Here is a 23,479-nt window from a genome sequence, read left to right as displayed (position 1 = left end):
TCAGAAAGTAAGTTTAAGAGAACCTCAGGCAGGATGAAATACTGAGAGAAGCCTGATAATAGTTCAGAGTTGTCTTGATTCAGAGTGTGAGTTTATGTCATTATGTAGCTTTCCTGGCTTCGTGTGGAGAGACTTCGGTTCTTCAATGCTGCCATCTTTCTCGGGCTAAAAATTGAGTCAGCAGTTTTCTTCTTGCAAAGAAAGTGACATATCCTTTGGGATATGTAGTATTAGATAGTACTGGCACCTTACTGGATGTGTAGATCCTCTAGAGTTTGTTATCTTTTGGAGTCCTCTATGTAAGAATCACAAAGTGATGTATGCCTTTTGTTGGGTATTTTACTCTTCATTGAAGGTTTTTTGTTTGTTTGTTTTTTAACAAATACAGGTTTTGCATGTTAGATCTAGATACAAGGGATTTTCACATAGTGAAAAATGAGTAAGAAAAATTTAATCTTGGAGACATAAAAATAAAATAGATAAATTCTTGTCCTTAAGAAGCTTGTAATCTAATGGCAGAAACAGATAGGAAAGTCTTTGCTTACATGGTAACAGTTGCTAGTGTGTTTAGATGCCACTAAGATTTGTAGAAGTAGATGGTAAAAATGGGAATTATAATGAAGCATGACATGTTTCATAATTAATATAACTTTTTTTAATGTGTTTGGGATAAATGCTAGATAGTATGGTTGTAGAAGAGGGGAAGACTGATTCTTTTTTGAGGAAGTTGCATTGACACTTTTTTTTTTTTAAGGCTAGTCTGTTGAAGCAATCAGAGTGCACGACTTCTAAAATTAAACTTATTCTTTTGAGATAATTTTAGATTCACATGCAGTTGTAAGAATTAATACAGAGAGAGCATATATACCTTTTATCTGGCTTCCCCTAATGCTAACATCTGGCCAAATTATATATCCTCACAGCCAGGTTATTGACACTGATACAGTTATGATACCACAGGACCTATCTTGTTGCTCTTTTGTATTAATAGACATACACACCTCCCTCTTATGGTTCTGGAAACCACTAATCTGTTCTTTATTTCTTTAATTTTTGTCATTTCAAGAATGTTATTTTTACTCCACATGTTTTTCTGGAGACACATGTGACCATTTCTTTAACCATTCTACCAAGGGACATTGACACTGCTTTTAGTGTTTGGAGTAGAGCTGCTATCAATATTCAGGTACAGGTTTTTGTGTGAAGCATACTTTTCCATTTCTCTGAGGTAAATGCTGGGGAGTGCAGTTGCAGGGTTGAGGGTACTTGTACGCTTAGTTTTCTTTAAAGCAACTGCCAGGCTGTTTAGTTTTAGAGTGGCAGTTTCTTCTCATCCTTGCCAGCGTTTGGTGTTGTGGCTATTATTCATTTTTGCCGTGTTACTAGTGTGTTGAATGTGTCATTGTGGCTTTCATTGCATCTTACTAATGGCTAGTGAAGTTGAGCATATTTTCAGGTACTTGTTTGCCATCTGTATATCGTTTTTGGCGAAATGTGTCTTCATGTCATTTTCTGATTGGATTTTTCTTGTTTTTACTGTTGAGATTTGAGAATGTTTACCTCTTGGAAATACTCGTCCTTTGCTGGATATAATCTCCCTCTCCGTAGCTCATCTCTTCATGCGGTCCTTTTTCTCTTAATAAGGTCTTTCACATATATGCGTCCTCTACAAGTGCTTGTGCTTTTGTGTACTGTACAGTACTATACAGAGGACAGTGTCTTTATTTCAAGCCCAGGATATCTGAAAGCAAGAAGCGGTGATGTGGCTGGTATTGTATAACCAACTGTGCTAGTTGGGTACCTAGGCTAACTTTGTTGGATGTAAAGAACAAATTGGACTTAGAAAACGCTCTTGGAACGGAACTTGTTCATATATGGGGGACTCACTGTATGAAGAGACTGGAGCTTGGGAGACTTGCCTAGAGATAAATTGTGGATGAGTTTTTTGTCTGTAATGGTTGATAATTTAGCCCACAGGAAAATATTAAATAATTCGTGGTTAAAATAATACAAGGCTGAATTTGGATCCTGGGGAACATCAGTACATTAGGGATAAGCAGAAAACTGGAAAAAAGACCAGTGGTTGTGTCTTGATGGGTAGGGTGATGTAGATGCAAGGAGAAACACTTTAAGAAGGAGGTGCACAAAGGTCATGTTGGGGCCGTGACTTCAAAGAAGTTTGGATTTGGAGAGTTGGGTGTATTGTTGTTTTCAAATAAGAGTTTTAGTAGAGTGATTTCTATAGAAAGAAAATAATGTAAGAAACGTGATGGTGAAAGAAAGGAGAGGAACACGAAGTAGCCTGGGTCTACAGAAGGTAAGGTTGTTATTTTAGGAGAGTAGAGCTGAGCATGTGACTGAGACACTTGACGGAGCCATCTTTCAGAAGAGTTGGACGGGGAAAGGTTCAGGAGATGGTGGATAGATTTTCCTTGTATGGTAACTGTAAGACTGCTATGGTTAAAATTTAAGGGAAATGTGGGAGATTTTTGTTTTCTAGTTAAAAATTGCTTAGTTTATTTTAGAAATTAGGGCTCTTAGGCTGGGTGAACTGGCTTATACCTGTAATCCCAGCCCCTGGAGGCAGAGGCAGGAGGATTGTTTGAACCCAGGAGTTCAAGACCAGCCTAGGCAACATAGCAAGACCTTGTTTCTGTAAAAAATTAAAAAAAAATTAGTTGGGCATGGTGGCATGTACTTGTAGTTTCAGCTATTCAGGAGACTGAGGCGGAAGCCTCACCTGAGACCAGGAGGCCAAGACTGTGGTGGCTGTGATGGTGCTACTGTCATCCAACCTGGGTGACAGAGTGAGACCTCAACTCAAAAAAAAAAAGGGGGGGCGGGGCTGCTGTTGGTTCCGTACATCTAGTTTCTTTCTCAAGGAGAGTTTTGAGAGTGTTTTGTATGTCAATTTTGTGTAAGTCATTTGGAGTTTACAAATTTTATGTAGATTCTGAAGGAAAAGGAAAATGGAACAAACTGAGAGGAGACAGAGGAAATAGAAAGGAAAAGTAGTTAGAAGCCAGTTCATCTCAGGAGAAAGGAGAGGGCAGAATATGGACCAGAGATAGTTAGTCACTTTTCAGACAGTGTTTGATATTATAGTTGAAAGTCTTTGTATTTTAACTGACCTCATTCATTTTCCAAGGCACACTTTAAAGTAATTTACCTTTGCCTTTCTGGGGAGAGTCTTTTTTAATTTAAATTAAATTAAATTAATTTTTTTGAGTCGGAGTCTCATTCTCTTGCCCTGGCTGGACTGCAGTGGCAAAATCATGGCTGCAGTGGCAACCTCAACCACCTGGACTCAAGTGATCCTTGTCCTTCTGCCTCCAGAGTAGCTGGGACTACAGGTGCACACTATCATGCCTGGCTAATTTTTTTTTTTTTTTTTTTTTTTGTAGAGACGAGGTCTCAAACTCTGAACTCAAGCTATCCTTCTACCTTGTCCTCCCAAAGTGTTGGGATTACAAGTGTGAGCTTCCACACCCAGCCACTGGGATTAATTTTATATGGGTTATTTAACTTAAAAATAATTTAATAAGCAATGCACTTGCTGAATCTCCCATTACAGATAATGCATTTAAACAAAAATATTTATTTCCACAGATAGCTTCTATGTGACATGGGGAGCCCAGCATAATTCAGGAGCAAGGGCAGCCCCAGGACAACCATTACCTCCACATGGGAAACCTCTTGGAAAACTAAGCTCTGCAGATCTCAAGGATATTATTAAAAAGGTATAATGCGAATCATGAATTTGAATTGGGATTGGCCACTGTAGTTATCCTAAGACTATTTATTGCAAACATTTTGGCATGGAGGTGACAGATGACAGAATGGGCAAAGCTGGCTCTTTTAGAATTCATTCCTTGTGGCAGATTAACGAGGTGCACATGTACTGACATACATATGTATGAAATTGCTAGGATGCCTGTTATGAGGCTTCAGATTAACCAGGAAGTCATCCTGGAGCAGTGGTTATCAGACTTCAGTGAGCCTCAGAGTTAGCTGAGGAACTAGAAAACATGCAGATTCCTGGGGGCTGTCCCGAGCATCAGATTCACCAGGTGAGGTGCAGAGAGTCCCAGCTTCCAGCAGGCTCCTAGGTGATGTTGATGCTGCTGGTCCACTGAAACCCTAAGCAGCACTGTCCTGGACAGGTTTTTTTCTTAAGTTGAGGTATAATAAAGGAGCAGAAACAGTAGTGCATATGATTACTTTAAAAATTAATATTTATGTTGAAAGTATGAATTCTATATCAGGGAGATTTTTCATGGCTTGGTACACTGATTTGCCTGGAATGGATGCTGCAAAATTTGGGAATATTCAAAGTTGTTAAGTGTGTAAAGTCTAACTGTTCTTTCTTTCTTCCCTCCTGTACTCTGTTGCAGAGTCCCCAGCAGGGCATGGTACCTGTGTGGGCTTTTGATTCATTTGCAAGAAGTGCAAAAGCACAAGCATTCCCAGGAGATTTTTTAGGCATGAGATTTCTCAAGTTCTGGGATGTTTATGGATCTTTGTCCACTGATTCATAATAACTGATAACATTTGAGAGATTTAAAAGTTTTTTATAATTAACCTAACTTATGCCGCTTTCTTGTTTTTTCTTTTCTTTTTTTGATTTTGAGTCAGAGTCTCACTCTGTCACCCAGGCTGGAGTGTAGTGGAATAGTCATGGCTCACTGCAACCTCGACCTCCTTGGCTCAGGCATTCTTCCTGCCTCAACCTCTGGAGTAATTGGGACTACAGGTCACGCCTGGCTAAGTTTTGATTTTTTTGTTGAGATGTGGTCTCGCTATGTTGCCCAGGCTGGTATGAAACTCCTAGGCTCAGGCAGTTCTCCTGCCTGGTCTCCCAAAGTGCTGGGATTATAGATGTGAGCCACAGCACCAGTCTGTACTGCCTTTTGCTAGTTGTATTTTCCGAAAGTAACTGATTTTCATGGATCCTTGAACTTGCTTGACATTATATGAGTTTTTCCCTGGAGAATGCCAATTAAAGCTGACTACTGGAGAGATAAAATATGGGGTGTGAGATGACATGTGGTTGCTTCACCTCTTTTTATAAGTATATCAACAATATAATATTTTGGCCTAGATAACCTTTGAATTATGTCATCAGGCCCGTATTAATTATAAAATATTCTCTATGATTTTTTAAAAGGGTCTTATTCATTATGGACGAGATAACCAGGATTTAGATATTTTGCTTTTCCAAGAAGTTCTGGAGTATATATCTAGGATAGATAGAGCGCTGAGTTTCCCTGGAGGGTCACTTCTGTTAGCGGGACGGAGTGGTGTGGGCCGGCGGACTGTCACCTCTTTAGTCAGTCATATGCATGGAGCGGTGCTGTTTTCTCCAAAGATTTCCAGAGGATACGAACTGAAGCAGTTCAAAAATGATCTCAAACACGTGAGTTGCTCACTCTCTTTTGGTTTCAAATTGCATTAGTTATTATCCAAAACATCTTTTAAGACTTTTAATTCTCTGATATACAACATAGTCTATATTTTAATTTTGATTACTAGTTTTTGATTATTAGAAAATAATATTTTAATCTACAGATAGGATAAGTATTTCTAGTAGGTTACGTGGTGTTAGAGGGACAAGAGTGGTAGACAAAAGGATGGAATTTTCTTAGAAAATATGTGGGGATATATCAAAATGATCCTCTAGTTTTTGTTTTAATGTCCTAGCTATACGATAATTAAAATTTCCCTCAAATAATGCTTATTCATTAGTTGGATTTACTTTTCAAATTATATGGCTGATGTTTGATTTTTAAGTACAGTTACTGAGATATAAATAAATACGTGATAGAGGCATACTTTGCATACAGAATGATGGTTTTTAACAGCACCCCAAATGCTGAAAGGATGCTAAAGGCTGTTTTCTGACCTTGCAGGTGCTGCACCTTGCAGGGATTGAAGCCCAGCAGGTGGTCTTACTTCTTGAGGACCACCAGTTTGTGCACCCTGCGTTTTTGGAGATGATCAACAGCCTTTTGTCCTCAGGCAAGTGGATGTTTCTACTTAAAGAAAATAAAAATAACAATGCGCAAATTATTCAGGTACAATTATCTTATGTAAAATGTAGTTTGTTTCAGAGAATTTGGGGCTTAGCTCTTACTAAGGCGACAAGGGGTTCAACAAGTTGATGGCAGAAGTGAGAAATTCCATTCGTGTAAAACCAAGAATTCAGGAATTATCTAAAAATATTGTTCGTATTGAATATTGGTGAATGTCCAAAAACATTGATTCTCTCGTGCACTCTTGAAAGTTATCAACTAGTACTCATTAAAAATTGTGCCATACCATTTGAAGTAGCATTCTGTCATCTGTAGGGATTTAATGCACAGAAATAAGAGAACTAGTATGTAAGAATATGTGTAACATAATTTTTTTTTTTTAGATTAGAAAATATAGTTTATTTAGAAGGTAAAATTAGAAAGAAAGAGGAGCTTCACCTCTGCAGGTTAGGGAAGGGGACCAGAGCCAGGAAGCATGGCCACACCCGAGTTTAGTAAGACTATGGCCAACATAATTTTTAGTAATACAGAATTTGATAGATCTTCCTGTCAGTAGTGGAATGTTTTTGTAATTACTGTGTGGAGTTAGTATGGATATATGAATACAGATATATTCCAGATAAATTGAATTCCATAGAACTCTACACATTTTAGTACCCACATTTCATGTATCTGAAATATATCTGTATTCATTGGAAAAATGCACATTCTACTTTTTTAGTTAAATAGAGCAACTCAAGCAGTAAATAATCTCATTTTTAAAAAGAAATTTAAACTACTTTTAAGGAAAAAAGGAACTTGAAAGTACTTTGAGTATGTGTCTAAATAATAGAAAAATATCATTTGAAAGAGGACTGTATTTATACATACACTTTTTAGAAATTTATGGCTAATAAATGAGCTTTCTATATTTACAGAATTTCAAGAATTGTAGAAATATTTGATGTATTATGTTTCCAAGACATATATTGTTTGAAAATCATTACTTGTATTTTGTCTTGCTGACTTGAGTCTTGTTTCTTCCCCTAGATATAACACCAAGCACTCACCATTTGCATTCCCCAGCATTTTTAAACCCTAATTGTACATTAGTATCATTGGAGAGTTAAAAGAACTAGTAATGAATTCTTTGCTGCTACCCTGAGTCCACTGAGTCAGTCTTGAGTGGTGGTGGGGATAGCATTTGGCTCTTAGGGCTCCCTGATTGAGTGTCTGCAAACTGAGTTAAGAAGCAGTGCCTGGTTCTTGGGCAGCTCTTGAATTTTACCTCCTCTTTTGCTGCGCTGTGTCCCTCCTCTTGTTTATGATGTCACCTAACGGTTTTGTATTATTCCTGGGGAGAATACCTGCAAATGCCTGTCTTTCTTCCTTTTCCAAAGAGTTTATTAAGTTTATTAGAATCTCGATTGATTGATTGATTGTAGAGACAGGGTCTCACTGTGTTGCCTAGGCTTAGCCTCAAGCAACCCTCCTGCTTTGGCCTCTCAAAGTGCTGAGATTATAGACATGAGCCATTACACTCAGCCTCGAATCTCTTTATGAATAATCACTGCTAGCTGAAGTGGCATGAGGTAGCTTAGTTTTAAACTTGGGCCGAGAATATTTTGTTATTTAAGTATAAGATAAACTTTGTTAAAAACTAATTTCCATTGTATGGATGGTCCCATTGCGGGACTCAAGGACAAAGTTACACAAACTCATTTTTAACTCAGTTTTTAATAAATACTTGTTTTGTATCATGCTGGTTTCTCAGGTGGAATAGTTTTTAGAATTTCACAATTTTGGTGAAAGAAAACATTTAATTTATAACATGTGGTATCTACACATTATTGCTCTAATGAGAAATACAGACCAGAAGTGGTAAATCAATTTCTATTAAAGAGTTGAGGGGTAATGACTTAGGGAAAGTATTAGTGCTTAAGCAGACTTGGCGTGGTTGTGACCATTTTCTAGAATAACATCTTTTGACTTTTAAGGAACACATTCCTGCATATTGCTTACATTGCCACTAGATGGAGACCTTGTTCGTTTTGGCTGACAAACTGATAGAGGAGAGACAACAGTTTTCTTTCTTTTTTTTTTTTGTGTCAAAGCAAACATCTAGACAGAGCATTAACCAGTAATTATTGTTTTAAGACAAATTGGCCTTTATCAAGATCAAGTTAAGTTTGAGCAGTTTGTTTTCAGAGAAATGTTCAGTAGGCCCTTGTCACTTTTATTTCAAATTTTTATTTCTGAATGTGTATAGTATGTAAGTCGATCTGGCACTTTTTGCTAAATGTAAGGAACCAAAAGTATCTTGGTTTGGCTGAAATGGAAGGAAAACCCTGCAGAGCAGATGCATGTGTTTGTGTGTTCGAGTATGTACAAGCTTGGGGGACGGGGTGGTCCAGTGCCTCTGAGTTGAATCTGAAGAAGAGAAGGGATCAGATCTTGATGGATCCCACATGAATGCACAGCTTTGGATGTGTAGCAAAGGAATTTGCACTTCATCTTGGAGCTTCTTGGGAATAGTAAATATATTGGTTTAACAAATATTAAAGAACCCCATATGTGCAGTTTCAAGTTTTAAATACTAATTTATAGTGGTGAACAAGACATGGTCCAGGCCCTCTATGAATCCTCGTAGTGTTAATCAACTGGGATTTGCCTTTCATTATTCTGTTGCATAGCAGCACGCCAGGGACTGGGTCTCCTGATTTCTAGTAAAAGTTTATTTGTTTATTCGTTCATTCATTCATTCATTTATCTAACATGTATTTTTGTTTCAGATACTTAGGTCAGAATTTTCTAGGGTTAAATAGTGAATACCACACTTGTCCCTTGGGAATTCAGAGTCTAGTTGGGCTGGAGATGGAAGTTATTAATTCGTTATTAAATAATGTGATAGGTGCGAATCAGTGGTATGTTCAGACAGTATATAAAGGAGAAAAGGGGGCTTTACTTAGTGTCTGGGTGGTCAGGAAGACTCATGCCATGACACTGGCAAAGGAGCATCTGAAGGATAGATAGTCATGTATTGGAAAGACAAAGGGCAGAAGCGGACCGTAGGTGCACATTCCAGGGAGAGAGTATATTTTGTGGTATTTATAGAACACAATGAAGTTCATTGCAGCTAGAATACAAGGTTCTTATGGGGAGAGTGGGTAAAAACCTGTAAAGGCAGATAGATGACTAGCTTATGATCTGTCTTTTGAATGGCTTGCTTAGAAGTTTGAATTTTATCCAGTGAAGACCATACTTATAGGTTTGTGTCATGTAAAGGTAATAGGGTTTGTGTATTTTTGGAAAGAAAAATTGAATGGCCAAGCACGGTGGCTCAAACCTGTATTCCCAGTACTTTGGGAGGCCGAGGTGAGACGATTACCTGAGCCTGTGGTTTCGAGACCAGCCTAGGCAACATGGTGAGACCTCAGCTCTACAATAAGTCAAAAAATTAGCTGGGCATGGTAGCGTGCGCCTTTAGTTCTGGCTACTTGGAGGGCTGAGGCGGAAGAATTGCCAGAGCCCAGCAGGTTGACGCTGGGGTCGCTGTGAGTGTGCCTCTGCGCTCCATCCTGGGCGACGGACCGAGACTCTGACTCAAAAAAAAAGGGAAGATTGAACAAGGGCAGATTTTTAAAAATTCCAAAATTGAAAAAGTATTGTATATCTGTGTGTTTTAAATTAGTATAATGCAGCCCCAAATGAAAATAAAAAGAAATGTGATTTTTTTTTCTTTTGTAGGTGAAGTTCCTGGACTCTATACTCTTGAAGAATTAGAGCCCTTGCTGTTGCCTCTTAAAGATCAAGCTTCACAGGATGGTTTCTGTGGGCCCATCTTCAATTACTTCACTTATAGTATGTGGCATAGAGTTCATTAATCAACTTGAACTCTCTGTTTTGTGTGTAATATGTGCCATTGAATTAGTCTTATTTTCTCATTAGATTGCAAAGGTATCTTAAATCCTGCATCCATTTGGTAATTTATACCTTTTTCTCTTTTCTGGAGCTTTCAGAAAAGAACACATAACTAGTCTGTATGTTAGTAAAAATACCTTAGCAACACTTTAGCAAAGGAAAATGATGAAAGCGTGGTAATGTCATTTAGACTATTTACCTTGCTTTCTTTGTTTTCATGTGATAGAATTAGTGCTACTGTAATACCTCCTATTTTAAGGAACTGTTGAACTATTTAGATTGTGCCAGACTTTAGTTTTTTAAAAAAATTAAATAACCTTTTATTAATGCAGAAATGGTTTTATGTGCACTGTAGAAATCTAAAACTGAAATAAGTAAAAAAACAAGACAATAATCATACCACCCTGACATTACTCCACTTGTACTGAGCTCAGAATCAAAAAACTAGTGGTTTCATGAATCTGGCAGGTCTAGTAAAGACACATGAATATCCTTCTGAATCTTTTCTCTTAACATGCACACACACATTTTTAAGTATTTTTTAAACAAAATAAAATTGCATCATAATATTGTATTATAACTTGTTCTTTTTAATAAGTAGCTCCTATTGTTCCATTTCAGAAAATTATAATTTCAAAACCCCAGACCATATATAGGTCCTGATTCTATTATTATTCTTGTAATTGAAATTTCAAGATTATACTTTTCTCATGTATTTTTTAGGAATTCAACAAAACCTGCATATTGTCTTGATAATGGATTCTGCAAATTTAAACTTTACAATTAACTGTGAGAGTAATCCAGCTTTGCATAAGAAATGCCAAGTGTTGTGGATGGAGGGTTGGTCAGATAGCAGTATGAAGAAAGTAAGTTTAACATTTAAATGTGAAAATTTTAAAAAGCACATTTTATTTTCAAAGTTATTAATTTTCATAACTTCTTTTTGATGTTAGTGATAACATTACCTTAGTTGTGGTACTGAACATTTCTCCTATGCTTGAAAATATCTCTATTTTCTGCTTACTCTTGTATGATAGTTTAGTTGGATATAGAATTTTAGATTGAGGATTATGTTCTCAATTAAGTACCACAGAGCTAATTATCATACTTGTAAAATTTTATGCCTTTAACTAACTAGTCTATCATAGGCTAGCCTAGAATTAAAAAAAAAAAACCATAGCAAGGATTTTAACAATGATAAACTTTTAAACTACTTATTTAAAAAGCTATCATTGCTATATTATGTGTCTGGAGGAGAATGAGCTTAAAGTGTGACCTCTTAGCACTGCCTTAACTGGAAGCCTCTTATTTTGCTTCATTTGAATAAGCAGAAATTTTCATTGTTTCTTCAAGTGAATATTCATATTCTAGATTACTAATTTCTTTTTTTTGTAATAGAAATACAGAGGAATGCCTGTCATGAGTCAGAGTAAGGAGTATGATTTGAAATAATAGATAAGTTTTTACAGATGAGATCATATTTTGGTTAGATTTCAGTAAGTATTTAAAGGAGAGAAAAGGTATTTTAGTGTGGGGAGGCCACATGAACAGGCATTCATTAAGGAGTAATTATTGGATGCTTGATATGTATCACTGTTCTATGTGTTGGGGATATGGTAGAGAAAATGGCAGACAGGATCCCTGCTCTCCTGGAGTTGACATCCTTGCCAGGGATATCTGGGTAAAGCTCTCTAGCGGAAGATCCTGAGATGTGAGGTGCCTGATGATTCTGAGGATCAGCAAGAGACTACTGTACCTGGAGCAGAGTGATCGAGTGAGGGGGAGAGGATCTGGAGATGATGTCAGAGAGAGGGAGACTAGTTGGGGGGGCTTGGAAAGCCATCACACTGCGTGAGGGTTTTAGCATTTCCTGATAACTGATTTTTAGAGGCTTTGAGCAGAAACGTTCTGACTTGTGTTACGATTGTTTAACTCTGGTTTCTGCACTGCGAGGAGACTACAGGGGGCAAGGCCAGAAGCAGTTACAGACTATTGCAGTGATCCGGGGGAGAGAAAAGATGGTTCAGCTAAGGATGGTATGGTGAGGTGCCGAGAAGGGCTTGTAGTCTGAGTATGTGTTGTGGTAGAAACAACATTTGCTGACAGATTGTAATAAGGTATAAGAGAAAGTAAGGAGCCACTTACAGATGTTTTTGGCTTGAGCAACTGGAAAAATGAAATGACTGTCAACTGAGACTGTGAAAAGAACATAGTAAGAAGAGACTAGGAGGCCAGGCACTGTGACACATGCCTGTAATCCTAGCACTCTGGGAGGCTGAGGTGGGAGGATTGCTTGAAGCCCAGGAATTTGAGACCAGCCAAGGGAGCATAGCAAGACCTGGTCTCAACAATAAAAATAGAAAAATAAAATTACCCAGGCATGGTGGCACATACCTGTGGTCCCAGTTGCCTGGGAGGCTGTGGTGGGAAGATCATCTGAGCACAAGAGGTCAAGGCTGTGTTGAGCCGTGATCGTGACACTGTACCCCAAACTGGGTGACAGAATGCCATCCCCCCCCCCCCCCCAAAGAAAGAACATGAGTCTTTTGGTTTAAGATGTGTTAAATACAAGATGTCAGACATCCAGGTTGCAAAATTGAGAATACATTTGGTTATATGAGTCTGGAGTTTTAGGAGTCAGGCCTACAGAAAAACAATTGGGGAATTATCAGAGTATAGATGGTATTTAAAACTATGAGAATGAATGATATCACCAAGAGAATGAGTGTAGACAAAAGAAAGCAGAGATCCAAGGGCTGAATTCTGGGACACTTCACCATTAAGAAATTGGGGAGATGAAGAGAAGGAACTGGCAGAGAAGACTGAGAAGAAGCTGCGAGGGAAATAAGAGGAAAGCCAGGAGAGCGTGATATTCTAGAAGCCAAGTGAAGGTGACATTTCAAGGAGGAAATAAGGATGAACTATGACACGTGAAAGTAGGTGAGGACTGGGAATCGATCCTTGGATTTAGCAACATGGAGGTCACTGGTGACCTTGATAAAGCAGTTGTAATTAGTGAAAAAAGTCATGTGGGAGTACGTTTCAGAAAGAATGGAAAGAGAATATTGGAGACTGAGTATGACTTTTTTGAATAATTTTGCTTAAAGGGGAAGCAAGAAATTTGTTAGTAATGAGAAGAAGTAGGGGTAAATATGGAGGTTTGTTTTGATAGATGGTAAAAACTATAGCATGTTTATATGTTGTTGGGAATGACTTAGTAGGAAGTAAAAAATATTGATGCAGGAAAGACAGGAAAAAATTGCAAGAACAATATCATTGGCAGTGGACAACAAATGGGATTAGCATGTTAATGGGAGAATTAAGAATTGGCCTTTCTTATGAGAATGGAGGAATCATTTATAGTAACAGGAAAGAGAGCAGAGTAGAGGCACACAGATCCAGGGGCAGGCAGCTGTGGTGTTGGGAAGTTTTGGATACTCTCTTTTATTTATTTATTTTAAATTAATTTTTAATTCAAAACAAATGTAGATGTGGGCATACACATGCATATTTGTGACGTGGACGTGTTGTGTGGTGGTGGGGATTGGGTCTCGGGGGCCCATCCCCAGACAGTGAACGTTGTGCCTGCAGGTAGTTTCAGAACCCTAGGCCCCCTCCCGCTCCTCCCTTATTTGTGTCCCCAGTGTTTGTTATTTCCATCCTTGTGACCGTTTAGCTCCCAACTATGAGTGAGAGCGTACTTCGTTTGGTTTTCTGTTTCTCGAGTCAATGCACTTAGGATGATGGTCTCCAGCTCTGTCCTTGTTGCTGCCAAGGGCGTGATTACATTCTTTTTTATGACTGTGTAGTATTCCATGAAGTACATATACCACATTTTCGTTATCCGCTGATCGGTTGATGGGTGTTCAGGTTTATTCCACATCTTTGCAATTGTCAATTGTGCTGCCATGAACATGCAGGTGCAGGTGTCTTTGTTATGTAAGGACCTCTGTTCCTTAGGGTAGATACCCAGTAGGGGGATTGCGCCATCAAATGGTGGACCTACTTTTAGTTCTCTGAGTAATCTGCATACTGCTTTCCATAGAGGTTGCACTGATTTACACTCCCACCAACAGTGTTTAAGTGTTCCCTTTTCTCCACATTCGTGCCAGTGTCTTGGTTTTTGATTTTTTAATAATGGCCATTCTGACTGGTGTAAGGTAGCATCTCATTGTAGTTTTAATTTGCATCTCCCTGATGAAGAGTGATGTCGAGCATCTTTTCAAATGTTTGTTGGTCACTTGTATATTTTATTTTGAGAGATGTCTGTTCATGTCGTTTGCCCACTTTAATGGGGTAATTTGCTTTTTCTTGCTGATTTGTTTGAGTTCTTTGTAGATTCTGGATATTAGTCCTTTGTCAGATACATAGTTTGTGAGTATCTTCTCCCATTCCATAGGTTGCCTGTTTGCTCTGTTGATTATTTCTTTTGCTGTGAAAAAGCTTTTTTATTTTAATTCTCACTTTTTAATTTTTGTTTTAGTTGCATTTGCTTTTGGGGTTTCAGCCATAAACTCTTTGTCTAGGTTGATGTCCATAAGAGTTTTTCCTAGATTTCTTCTATGATTTTTATGATTTCAAGTCTGACATTTACATCTTTAATCCACCTGGAGTTAATTTTTCTATATGGTGAGAGATAGGGATCCAGTTTCATTTTTCTGCATGTGGCTATCCAGTTTTCTCGGCACTATTTTCTGAACAGGGTGTCATTTTCCCTATGTCTGATTTTGTCTACTTTGTTGAGGAGGATCAGTTGCTTGAAGATATTTGGGTTTATTTTCAAATTCTCTATTCTGTCCCATTGGTCCATGTGTCTTCTTTTTTACCAGTACCGTGCTGTTTTGGTTACTACAGTCTTGTAGCATAATTTGAAATCAAGTAATATGATACCTCTAGCATTGTGCTCTTTACTTAGATGGCTTTGACTATTCTGGCTCTTTTTTGGTTTCGTATTAATTTTAGGATTGTTTTTTCTAATTCTGTGAAAAATGACGTTGGTAGTTTGATAGAGATTGCATTGAATCTGTAGATTACTTTGGGTAATATGGTCATTTTAATAATGTTGATTCTTCCAGTTCATGAGCGTGGGATGTTTCTCCATTTGTTTGTATCCTCTGCTATTTATTTCATCAGAGTTTTGTAGTTCTTGTAGAGATCTTTTATCTCCTCAGTTAAATATATTTGTAGATATTTTAGCTTTTTGGCTGCTATTGTAAATGGAATTTAGTTTTTGATTTGATTTTTCAGCTTCGTCGCTATTGGTATATAGCAGTGCTATTGATTTGTGTGTGTTGATTTTGTATTCTGAAACTTTACTGAATTCACTTATCAAGTCCAGAGTCTTTTGTAGGACTCTTTAGGATTCTCTAGGTATATGATCATATCGTCGACATAGAGAGATGTTTTGTTGGACACTCTTTATTTCTTTTTCTTGCCTGATTGCTCTGGCAAGGACTTCCAGTCCACTCTTTTAATTGTTTCTGTTTTCTCAGTGAGATAGAAAGTGAGATTATCAGTTGAGAGAGAGGGTGGAGAAAGAGGTTTTGAAGAAATACAAGAAGATAAGGGAAAAAAAGAAGATATGCAAAGTGGTAGTTTACAAGAGTGAAATAGTGAAAGCGTTAGGAGAATGGAGTATGATAACTGTGTAGCCTTGGTCACTTGAGGTTGATGATCATGAACTTCAGTTGAAGCCACTCAACATAGCTATTTTTTTTTCCAAGCCATATGTGCACTCATGGGTGCAGACATGGAGTAGGTGGTCTCTTGGACTTAGCCAGATTTGGGGCTTTGCCACTTGAGTATGACAAAACAAATGAAGGCAAAGGAGTTAGAATATTTACAAGACTACAATTATTAGACTCACCTTGGAATTTAAGTTGATAAAGTGGTAATTAGGATAGGAAGCTGATGAAAGACAGTGAAATGGCTGAGTTAGTAGAGTGTAGGTTTCAGTGGAGCTTTAGTATTTTGAGGGAGGGATTTTTTTGGGAGGGAGTGAACTGGGAAGACAGGAGTGTAGTAGTAAAGGAGTGGGATATCTGAAAGTGAGATTATGGAAGAATTTCACTCACTGTTAATGCCAAGGTCTCAGGATGTGACTGTGCAGGTGAGTGGCTGGCCAAGAGAAGAGAAGGGAGAAAAGTTCAGGAAATTGAGAAGTGTAGGCATTAGAGAGATCCCTGAAATGGATATTGAAATTATTACGGAGATAAGACAGGATTTGTGTTGTACTGATAGTAAGCTAAGAGCTATAATTACCTGTGGAATGAAGAAAGGTTTTAGATTCGACTGGTAGATGCCTGCATAAAGCGGATGAGAGGTTACTGCAGTCTGATCATATGAAAACTGAATTTAGGGAATTTAGTGAGGATGATGTTGAAGTAGCTGAGGTGAAGGCAGGCCCTGCTCCACCCACAGGACTGGTGGTTCAAGGTGTGCTTGGGCCACAGAGAGCTCATAGGCTGCCACACAGGCATGTGAGACATTGTACTGGAGATAGAATGAAAGCCAGGGTGGGGACTGGCAAGGGACGCCTTTTAGTGCTGTGACATTGAATTTTAGTCAATGAGCAGTTGACAGCAATGAAAGTTATTTTGAAGGGATTGACATGATCCCGTCAGTTTTGAATATGTTAATAAATGTAGCCCGGCTCGGTGGCTTAGCCTGTAATCCCGCGTCTTTGGGAGGCTGAGGTGAGTGGACTGCCTGAGCCCGCGGGTTCGAGACCCACCTGGGCAGCGAGACCTCATCTCTACAATAAATCAAAAAATCAGCCGGGCATGGTAGCGCGCGCCTGTCATACCAGCTATTCCGAAGGCTGAGGCGGAAGGATCGCCGGAGCCCAGCAGGTCGAAGCTGCGGTGGCTGGGAGCGGCCACTGCACTCCAGTCTGGGCGACAGAGTGAGACTCCGACTCAAAAAAAAAAGTAAGAGATGAGAATAAAGCAAATTAATAGGATTAATAAACCCATTCAACTCTTTTTAGAAAATGCCATTTTTATCTCAAAAGAGAGAATATGGGTAAATGAATAACGGGTAAATCTAGGCAGGACATATTTGCTAATGTAAGATATTGCTTGAGGATGGATTAATTAAAGAAAGTTCTCAAAGAAACAAATTTCCATTGATTTTAAAAGTGCAAATTTAAAATATTCTCATAGAGACTTAAGTATTTTGTCAGAAATCAGTGGCGATGGTTGAGAAAAACATGTTTTCTGGCTTAGGGACCATAGCACTTTCAAACTCTGCATTTTAAAGGATCTTTTGACTTGCATTTTTTTTGAGTCTGAGAAATTAAAAAAAAAAAGATTCTTTGAACTAGTTACCTGGATTACTTGTGTTTCCTCTTCCTATTAATGTCAGTTATGTCAAGTAAAATAAATTGGAGCTTTCTGGCTTAACTTTAAAATTTCAGAGTTCTGTTACTTTAATTTTATTTCAGGAAGCTAAGTTTTTTGTATATTTAAAAGTAACATTCTTATAAAGTTATTCTATTTTCTCTAATAATGATGATATCTGTTTAGGAAACTCTGCAATAGTGGTAAAAACCCAGTCATAGCTAGACAATATATTTTAGACTTATCAATTATAAAATAATTAATTATGAAATTATTTTTATTTGGTTTTGATTATTTCTTATTTGAGAAAGCTAAGAATCCTTGGTATCCCACTGTGCCGTCAAGGCATTTTATTCGTCTGATGCCAGGTAAAACATTTTATTCTTATTGTTGGCTGATGTTAAATGGCATTGTGATTATTTTCCGTCTCAATCCTCATTGTAATTTCCTTCATTTCGTATAGCCTAATAAATTTCAAGTGAGACATTGGCACTTTTCCTGGTGTGTCATTAATTGGCAGTCAGTTAATGGTTGACATGTGTCCAAAGTTGTCTGGGAAATAATGTCTTCTAAAGATTGCCATATTACGTTTTTCTCTTTCCCTGAAAAGTGCAGTTGATGTAGTCTGTCTATGTTAAAGGTTCTTAACCTCTGATATTGGATTCACTTAAAACTTTTCCATACTGATTTGCTCATGTTTTAGATTCCTGAAATGTTATTCAGTGAAATGGGAGGTGAAGAAAATTATAATGACAAGAAAAAGAAAGAAGAAAATAAAAGAAATTCAGGTAGTATTTGGATGAAATCAGTTTTATCTGATTTTTACTTATGAAATGGTTACTTTTTTCTAATGTTATAGAATATCTACTGTTTGCATTTAAGAAATTTAAAAATTATTTTTCTGACCCAAGTGATTCGAAGAACTTAGTTATGTTGTCCACAGTTTTTGGCAGTAACCTAAACTTTTCATATTGGCTTATCACTTAGATATGCCCCAGACTCAATTCTTATATGAAGTTTTACGATATTCTTTGAGTGTGGGCATAATAGGTTCTTGTCTATAATATTCTCATTTTTTTCTCCAACTTCAAAGTAATTTTAAATTAATTTTGTGTTCCTTTTTTCTACGATAGTTTATTCAGTCATTCATTTATCTGACCATATAATCATTTATTTATTGAACTTGTTTTATACTAGGTATTGGGCTATAGTTCATAGTCTAGTGATTGTGAGAATTATGCTATATATAAACACAAAGCTCTGATATAGTGGGGTGCGTGATGGTGAAAGTTTATATGAAGTGCATTGGAGAGCGAAATATCTAACTGGTAGATGTTATAGGAAATGGACATTGCCCAGACAGGCAGTTTGAGAAAGGCATTTTGGTGAGAGTGAGTAGCATGGAAAGGCTTGGAGAAGTGAAACAGGCATTTTATGGAACTATATACCACTGAAGTTCTGAAACCTAGGATGTATGAGCAGAGTACTAGCTGAAGATGAGAGACTAGCAGGGCCAGGTCACAAAGCGCCTTCTGCCCTATGCTAAGGAGTTTGGATTCTAACTTGTTGGTGATGGGGGCTTAGTGAGAGATTTTATAGCGATGTAATCCGAGTTTTGTTTTAGGAGTAAATCTCTAGGTACATCCCTTCCTTTAGTTATTGGAAAATAGGGAGAAACCAAAAGCAGTTAGACCGCTTCGGAATTCTGTTGCAGTAATCTCAGAGAGACATGAAGGAGGCCTGAACCAGGAAAGAGGTAGAGGAAGGAGTAGACCTGGAGCATCTGTTAGGAGGTAATAAATGGGACTTGGTTATGTGATGGCTGCAAGAAGAGGGAGGAGCCAAGGATTTTTCCTAGGGTTCTGGCATGGGGGCTTTATTAGAAGTTGATTTCATTCACTAGGTTAGGGAATAGAGAGGGAAATTGAGTCAGTGAGAGAAATATGGTATATTTGATTGTGAATATATTGAATCTGATTCTTAACTTTTTGGCTTTTGAAGTCCTGTTCCTCCTGTATCAAATGCAAGCAAATAGATGCTATTTGGCTTGGCACTTTTCTATTCAAGCAGCTTTTATTGAGCTCACTTTTGGATTACATTGCATGTGTTATGTAGTCCCAGTTAATTTATATGTTATGACAACATGTAGATGTATCTTTCTTGAAGTAATAAAAATGTTCAGGGGGAAATATATAATATTAGAATGATAGGGACTGCTAAAACTAGATAATTCAATATTCATAAGGAAGATCAGAGGTATGAATAGATGTTTAAGAATGTGTGTACATCCTTAAGCAAAGATGCTATCTCATATTTATGATTATATAGCGTGGAAGCATCTAGCGTGAAATAACTACAGTTGGGATTATTTTATCGAATTCTTAATGAGTCATGCATGTATTAAATCATTTTTATCTTCTATCTTTTCCTAGTTGATCCTGATTTTCTAAAATCATTTTTGTTAATCCATGAGTCTTGTAAAGCATATGGTGCAACACCAAGCCGATATATGACCTTTCTACATGTGTATTCCACCATTAGTAGCAGCAAGAAAAAGGAATTATTAAAAAAACAAAGCCATTTGCAGGTACATTATTGGTAATCTTGAATTATTTTAAGGAATTGTGTATGGGAAGAAATAATTATGTAAATCACAATGCTTTGTTGCCTGTGGCATATACTCGGTATAAATAATGTACTATGTTGAAAGTCCTGGAAAACAGGCCCACCTTTCTGCCTGTGTTGCCCTCTAGATTACAGTAATGATTTGTTTCTTTTGATTCCATAATTGTCCCTTCTCTTCACTGGCTGGTGTTTCTGTGCTTTTGGTGGCTTATGGTGATGCCTAGGAGAGTCTCTTTCATGCGAAAGCAGTTTTAGAAATTGAGAAATCCCATTTGTTAATTAAAGCATAACTATCTTTTTATTGTATAATGATTCTTTAAATTAACATCACATTTTGTAATGTTGTTATCCATGTCATTCCTGTTAGTTCATTCTGAACAGTTTCCTTTCTCTATTTCTCTAGTTATAGAGCTTTAACTTACATGTGACATTAGAATGCCACCCTCTGAAGTTTTCAGAGAACATTTCCTCTTTAAAGTTCTAGTTTCCCTTTGTTAAAGTGAGAAACAAGCCTCCATATTAACCGATCTTTATCCTTTCTAATGATTCAATTTCATTTATGTTAAGCTGCTGACTATACATGTTTTTGGGAGGATTTACTTAGTTCTCTGTGGTGCTTTGAATAAATTACTTAAACTAACCGAGTTGTAACTTAATTGGCTCCATGGTAGTTATATGTAAGTGTATTAGATAAAATTCATATATAAAAAAATCTAAGCCGGGCTCGGTGGCTCAGCCTGTAATCCCGCGCCTTTGGGAGGCTGAGGTGAGTGGATTGCCTGAGCCCGCGGGTTCGAGACCCGCCTGGGCAGCGAGACCTCATCTCTACAGTAAATCAAAAAATCACCCGGGCGTGGTAGCGCATGCCTGTAATTCTGGCTACTTGGAAGGCTGAGGCGGAAAGATTGCCGGAGCCCAGCAGGTTGAGGCTGCAGTAGCCGTGAACGTGCCCCTGTACTCCAGTCTGAGCGACAGAGTGAGACTCTAACTCAAAAAATTATATATATATATATATGTTTTCTATCTTGGATGCTCAATAAATATTGGCTATATTCCTTTTTACCATGACTGTCTCCTCCAGTCTTCTGATTTGGTAGGAGACAAAAACCTAATTCATATTATAGTAGAAGAGAAGGAATTTTATTCAAGTCCATTCCTTGGATTATTCATAGGTAGGGGGATGGGGTAATATAATGGCCAGGCCAGGGTCAAATGCCCACCCAGATTGCAGGTAAAGCATTTTGAATGACAACCCACCAGAACCATATGTGAAGAAGTAGTCTTTTATAAGAAAAGTGGGTACTAGACAAAAAAAACCCAAGTCATGTCTACAGTAAAAAAGAGTGACCCTCGAGTCCTTTCGTCCAGTCAGTGAGACTGAAAATTGGAAAAGGTTTGCTGAGTTTTCCCTTGCTTTCTATTTTCACTCCTATCTAATACAATGAGTAAAAAGTATTTAAGCCCAGTGTTTAAGCTGTCAAATATATTTTGATCTATTTAGCTTTTCTGTGAGGCTTTTCTTTCAAGTCTCATGGATTTATTTTTAAAATTTTATTTATCGATACATAATAACTGTACTTTGTTATGATGTGTACATGATACTTTGATACATGCATGAATGTGTAGTGATCAGATTTGTATATTTAGGCTATCACTTCAAACATTTATCATTTTTTGTGTTGGGGCAAACAAAATCTTTCAGCTATTTTGAAATATTCACTATATCATTGTTCGCTATTGCACTCTACTGTTCTGTCGAACACTAAGACTAACTCGGTCTTCTGTCTAACTGTGTGTACCCAGTGACCAGCCTCCCTTTATTCTCTTCTTCCCCAACCCCTTTAAAGGCTTTGGTAGCTATCGTTCTACTCTCCACCTCCATGAGATCAACTTTTTAGCTCCCACGTATGAGTAAGAACATGTGGTATTTGTCTGTCTGTGCCTGGCTTATTTTATTTAACACCAGCACCTCTAGTTTTGTATGGGTTGCTGCAAACGACAGGATTTTATTTTCTGTTTTGTAGCTGAGTAGTATCCCATTGTGTCTGTAGACCACATTTTCTTTATCCTTCCATCTGGTGATGGATCCTAGGTTGATTCTTTATCTTTGCTACCTTGACGAGGCCTGCTAGTGTCCCTCTTGTGCACTGGTTTCCTTTCCTCTGGATAGCACCTGGTGGTGGGATTGTTGGATCATACGCTGTTTTTTTTTTTTTAGAAACTTTATACTATTTCCTGTAATGACTGTACTGATTTACTTTCCTGTCAACAGTGTATGAATTCCCTTTTCTTCAAATCCCCCAGCATTTATTTTTTTGTCTTTTTGATAAAAGCCATTTTAACTAGGGTGAGCTGATACCTCATAGTGGGTTTGCATTTCCCTGATGATTAGTGATGTTGAGCAATATTTCAAATACCTGTTGACCTTTTGTATTTCCCCCTTTTTAATGGGATTATTTTTGTTTTGTTTTTTTGGTTTGCTGTTGAATTTTTTGAGTTCCTTGTATTTTTCTGGATATTAGTCCCTTGTCATATTTATAGTTTGCAGATATTTTCTCCCATTCACCAGGTTGCCTCTTCATGGTGCTATTTTTTTTCCTTTGTGGTGGTGAGCTTTTTGGTTTAAGATAATTCCATTTGTCTTGTGTTTGTTGCCTGTGCTTCTGAGGTCTTATACCATAAAATCTTTTCCTAGCTCAATGTTCATCTATGTTTTCTTCTAGAAGTTTTATAGTTTTGGGTCTTACATTTAAGGTTTTAACTCATCTTGAATTGGTTTTTGTATATGGTGAGAGATAGTGGTTTAGTTTCATTACTCTGCATATCCAGTTTATTCAGCATCATTTATTGAAGAGATATCCTTTCCTCAGTGTATGTGTTTGGTGCCTTTGTTTAAAATCTGCTGACTGAGCCAGGCTCGGTGGCTCAGCCTGAAATCCCTGCGCCTTTGGGAGGCTGAGGTGAGTGAATTGCCTGAGCCCGCGGGTTCGAGACCCGCCTGGGCAGGCGAAACCTCGTCTCTACAATAAATCAAAAAAATTAGCCAGGCGTGGTAGCGTGCGCCTGTAATTCCAGCTACTCGGAGGGCTGAGGCGGAAGGATCACCGGAGTCCAGCAGGTCGAGGCTGCGGTGGCCAGGAGCGGCCACTGCACTCCAGTCTGGGCGACAGAGTGAGACTCCAACACACACACACACAAATCTGCTGACTGTAAATATGTGAATTTATTTCTGATATTTTCTTGTTTTATTAGTTTGTGTATCTGTTTTCATACCACTACCATGTGTTTTGGTTACTATAGCTACGTAGTATATTTTGAAGTCAAGTAGTCTGATGTCTCTAGCTTTGTTCCTTTTGCTCAGTATTACTATGGCTATCCAGGCTCTTTTGTGGCTCCATACACATTGTAGGACTGTTTTTTCTATTTCTATGAAGAATGTCATTGGTATTTTGATAGGGATTGCATTGAATCTGTAGGTCACTTTGGGTGGTATTATCATTTTAACAATATTAATATTCTGATCCATGAGCATGGAATAGCTTTCTGTTTGTGTCCTCCTCAATTTCATTCTTCAGTGTTTTA

The 23,479-nt window shown here is 37.8% G+C and overlaps 1 protein-coding gene across 1 annotated transcript in view; it reads left to right on the top strand.

Annotated features, from left to right (window-relative positions):
• DYNC2H1 (dynein cytoplasmic 2 heavy chain 1) overlaps window positions 1-23,479 on the top strand; it is a gene marked incomplete at its 3' end in the record, with an annotated part of 198,461 nt that overhangs the window by 91,950 nt on the left and 83,032 nt on the right. Inside the window, exons 48-54 of the mRNA XM_008058276.2 lie at window positions 3,610-3,740; window positions 5,168-5,416; window positions 5,910-6,018; window positions 9,759-9,872; window positions 10,656-10,798; window positions 17,976-18,060; window positions 19,705-19,859. Of these exons, the coding sequence (XP_008056467.1) occupies window positions 3,610-3,740; window positions 5,168-5,416; window positions 5,910-6,018; window positions 9,759-9,872; window positions 10,656-10,798; window positions 17,976-18,060; window positions 19,705-19,859 (986 nt within the window). The remainder of the gene's footprint in view (window positions 1-3,609; window positions 3,741-5,167; window positions 5,417-5,909; window positions 6,019-9,758; window positions 9,873-10,655; window positions 10,799-17,975; window positions 18,061-19,704; window positions 19,860-23,479) is intronic.

Source organism: Carlito syrichta, unplaced genomic scaffold, assembly GCF_000164805.1.
Source record: "Carlito syrichta isolate Samal-C Ts95f unplaced genomic scaffold, Tarsius_syrichta-2.0.1 Scaffold303273, whole genome shotgun sequence".
Taxonomy (NCBI): Eukaryota; Metazoa; Chordata; class Mammalia; order Primates; family Tarsiidae; genus Carlito; species Carlito syrichta.
The sequence above is the reverse complement of the archived record's forward strand: the minus strand, read 5'-3'. Positions and strand labels throughout refer to the sequence as shown.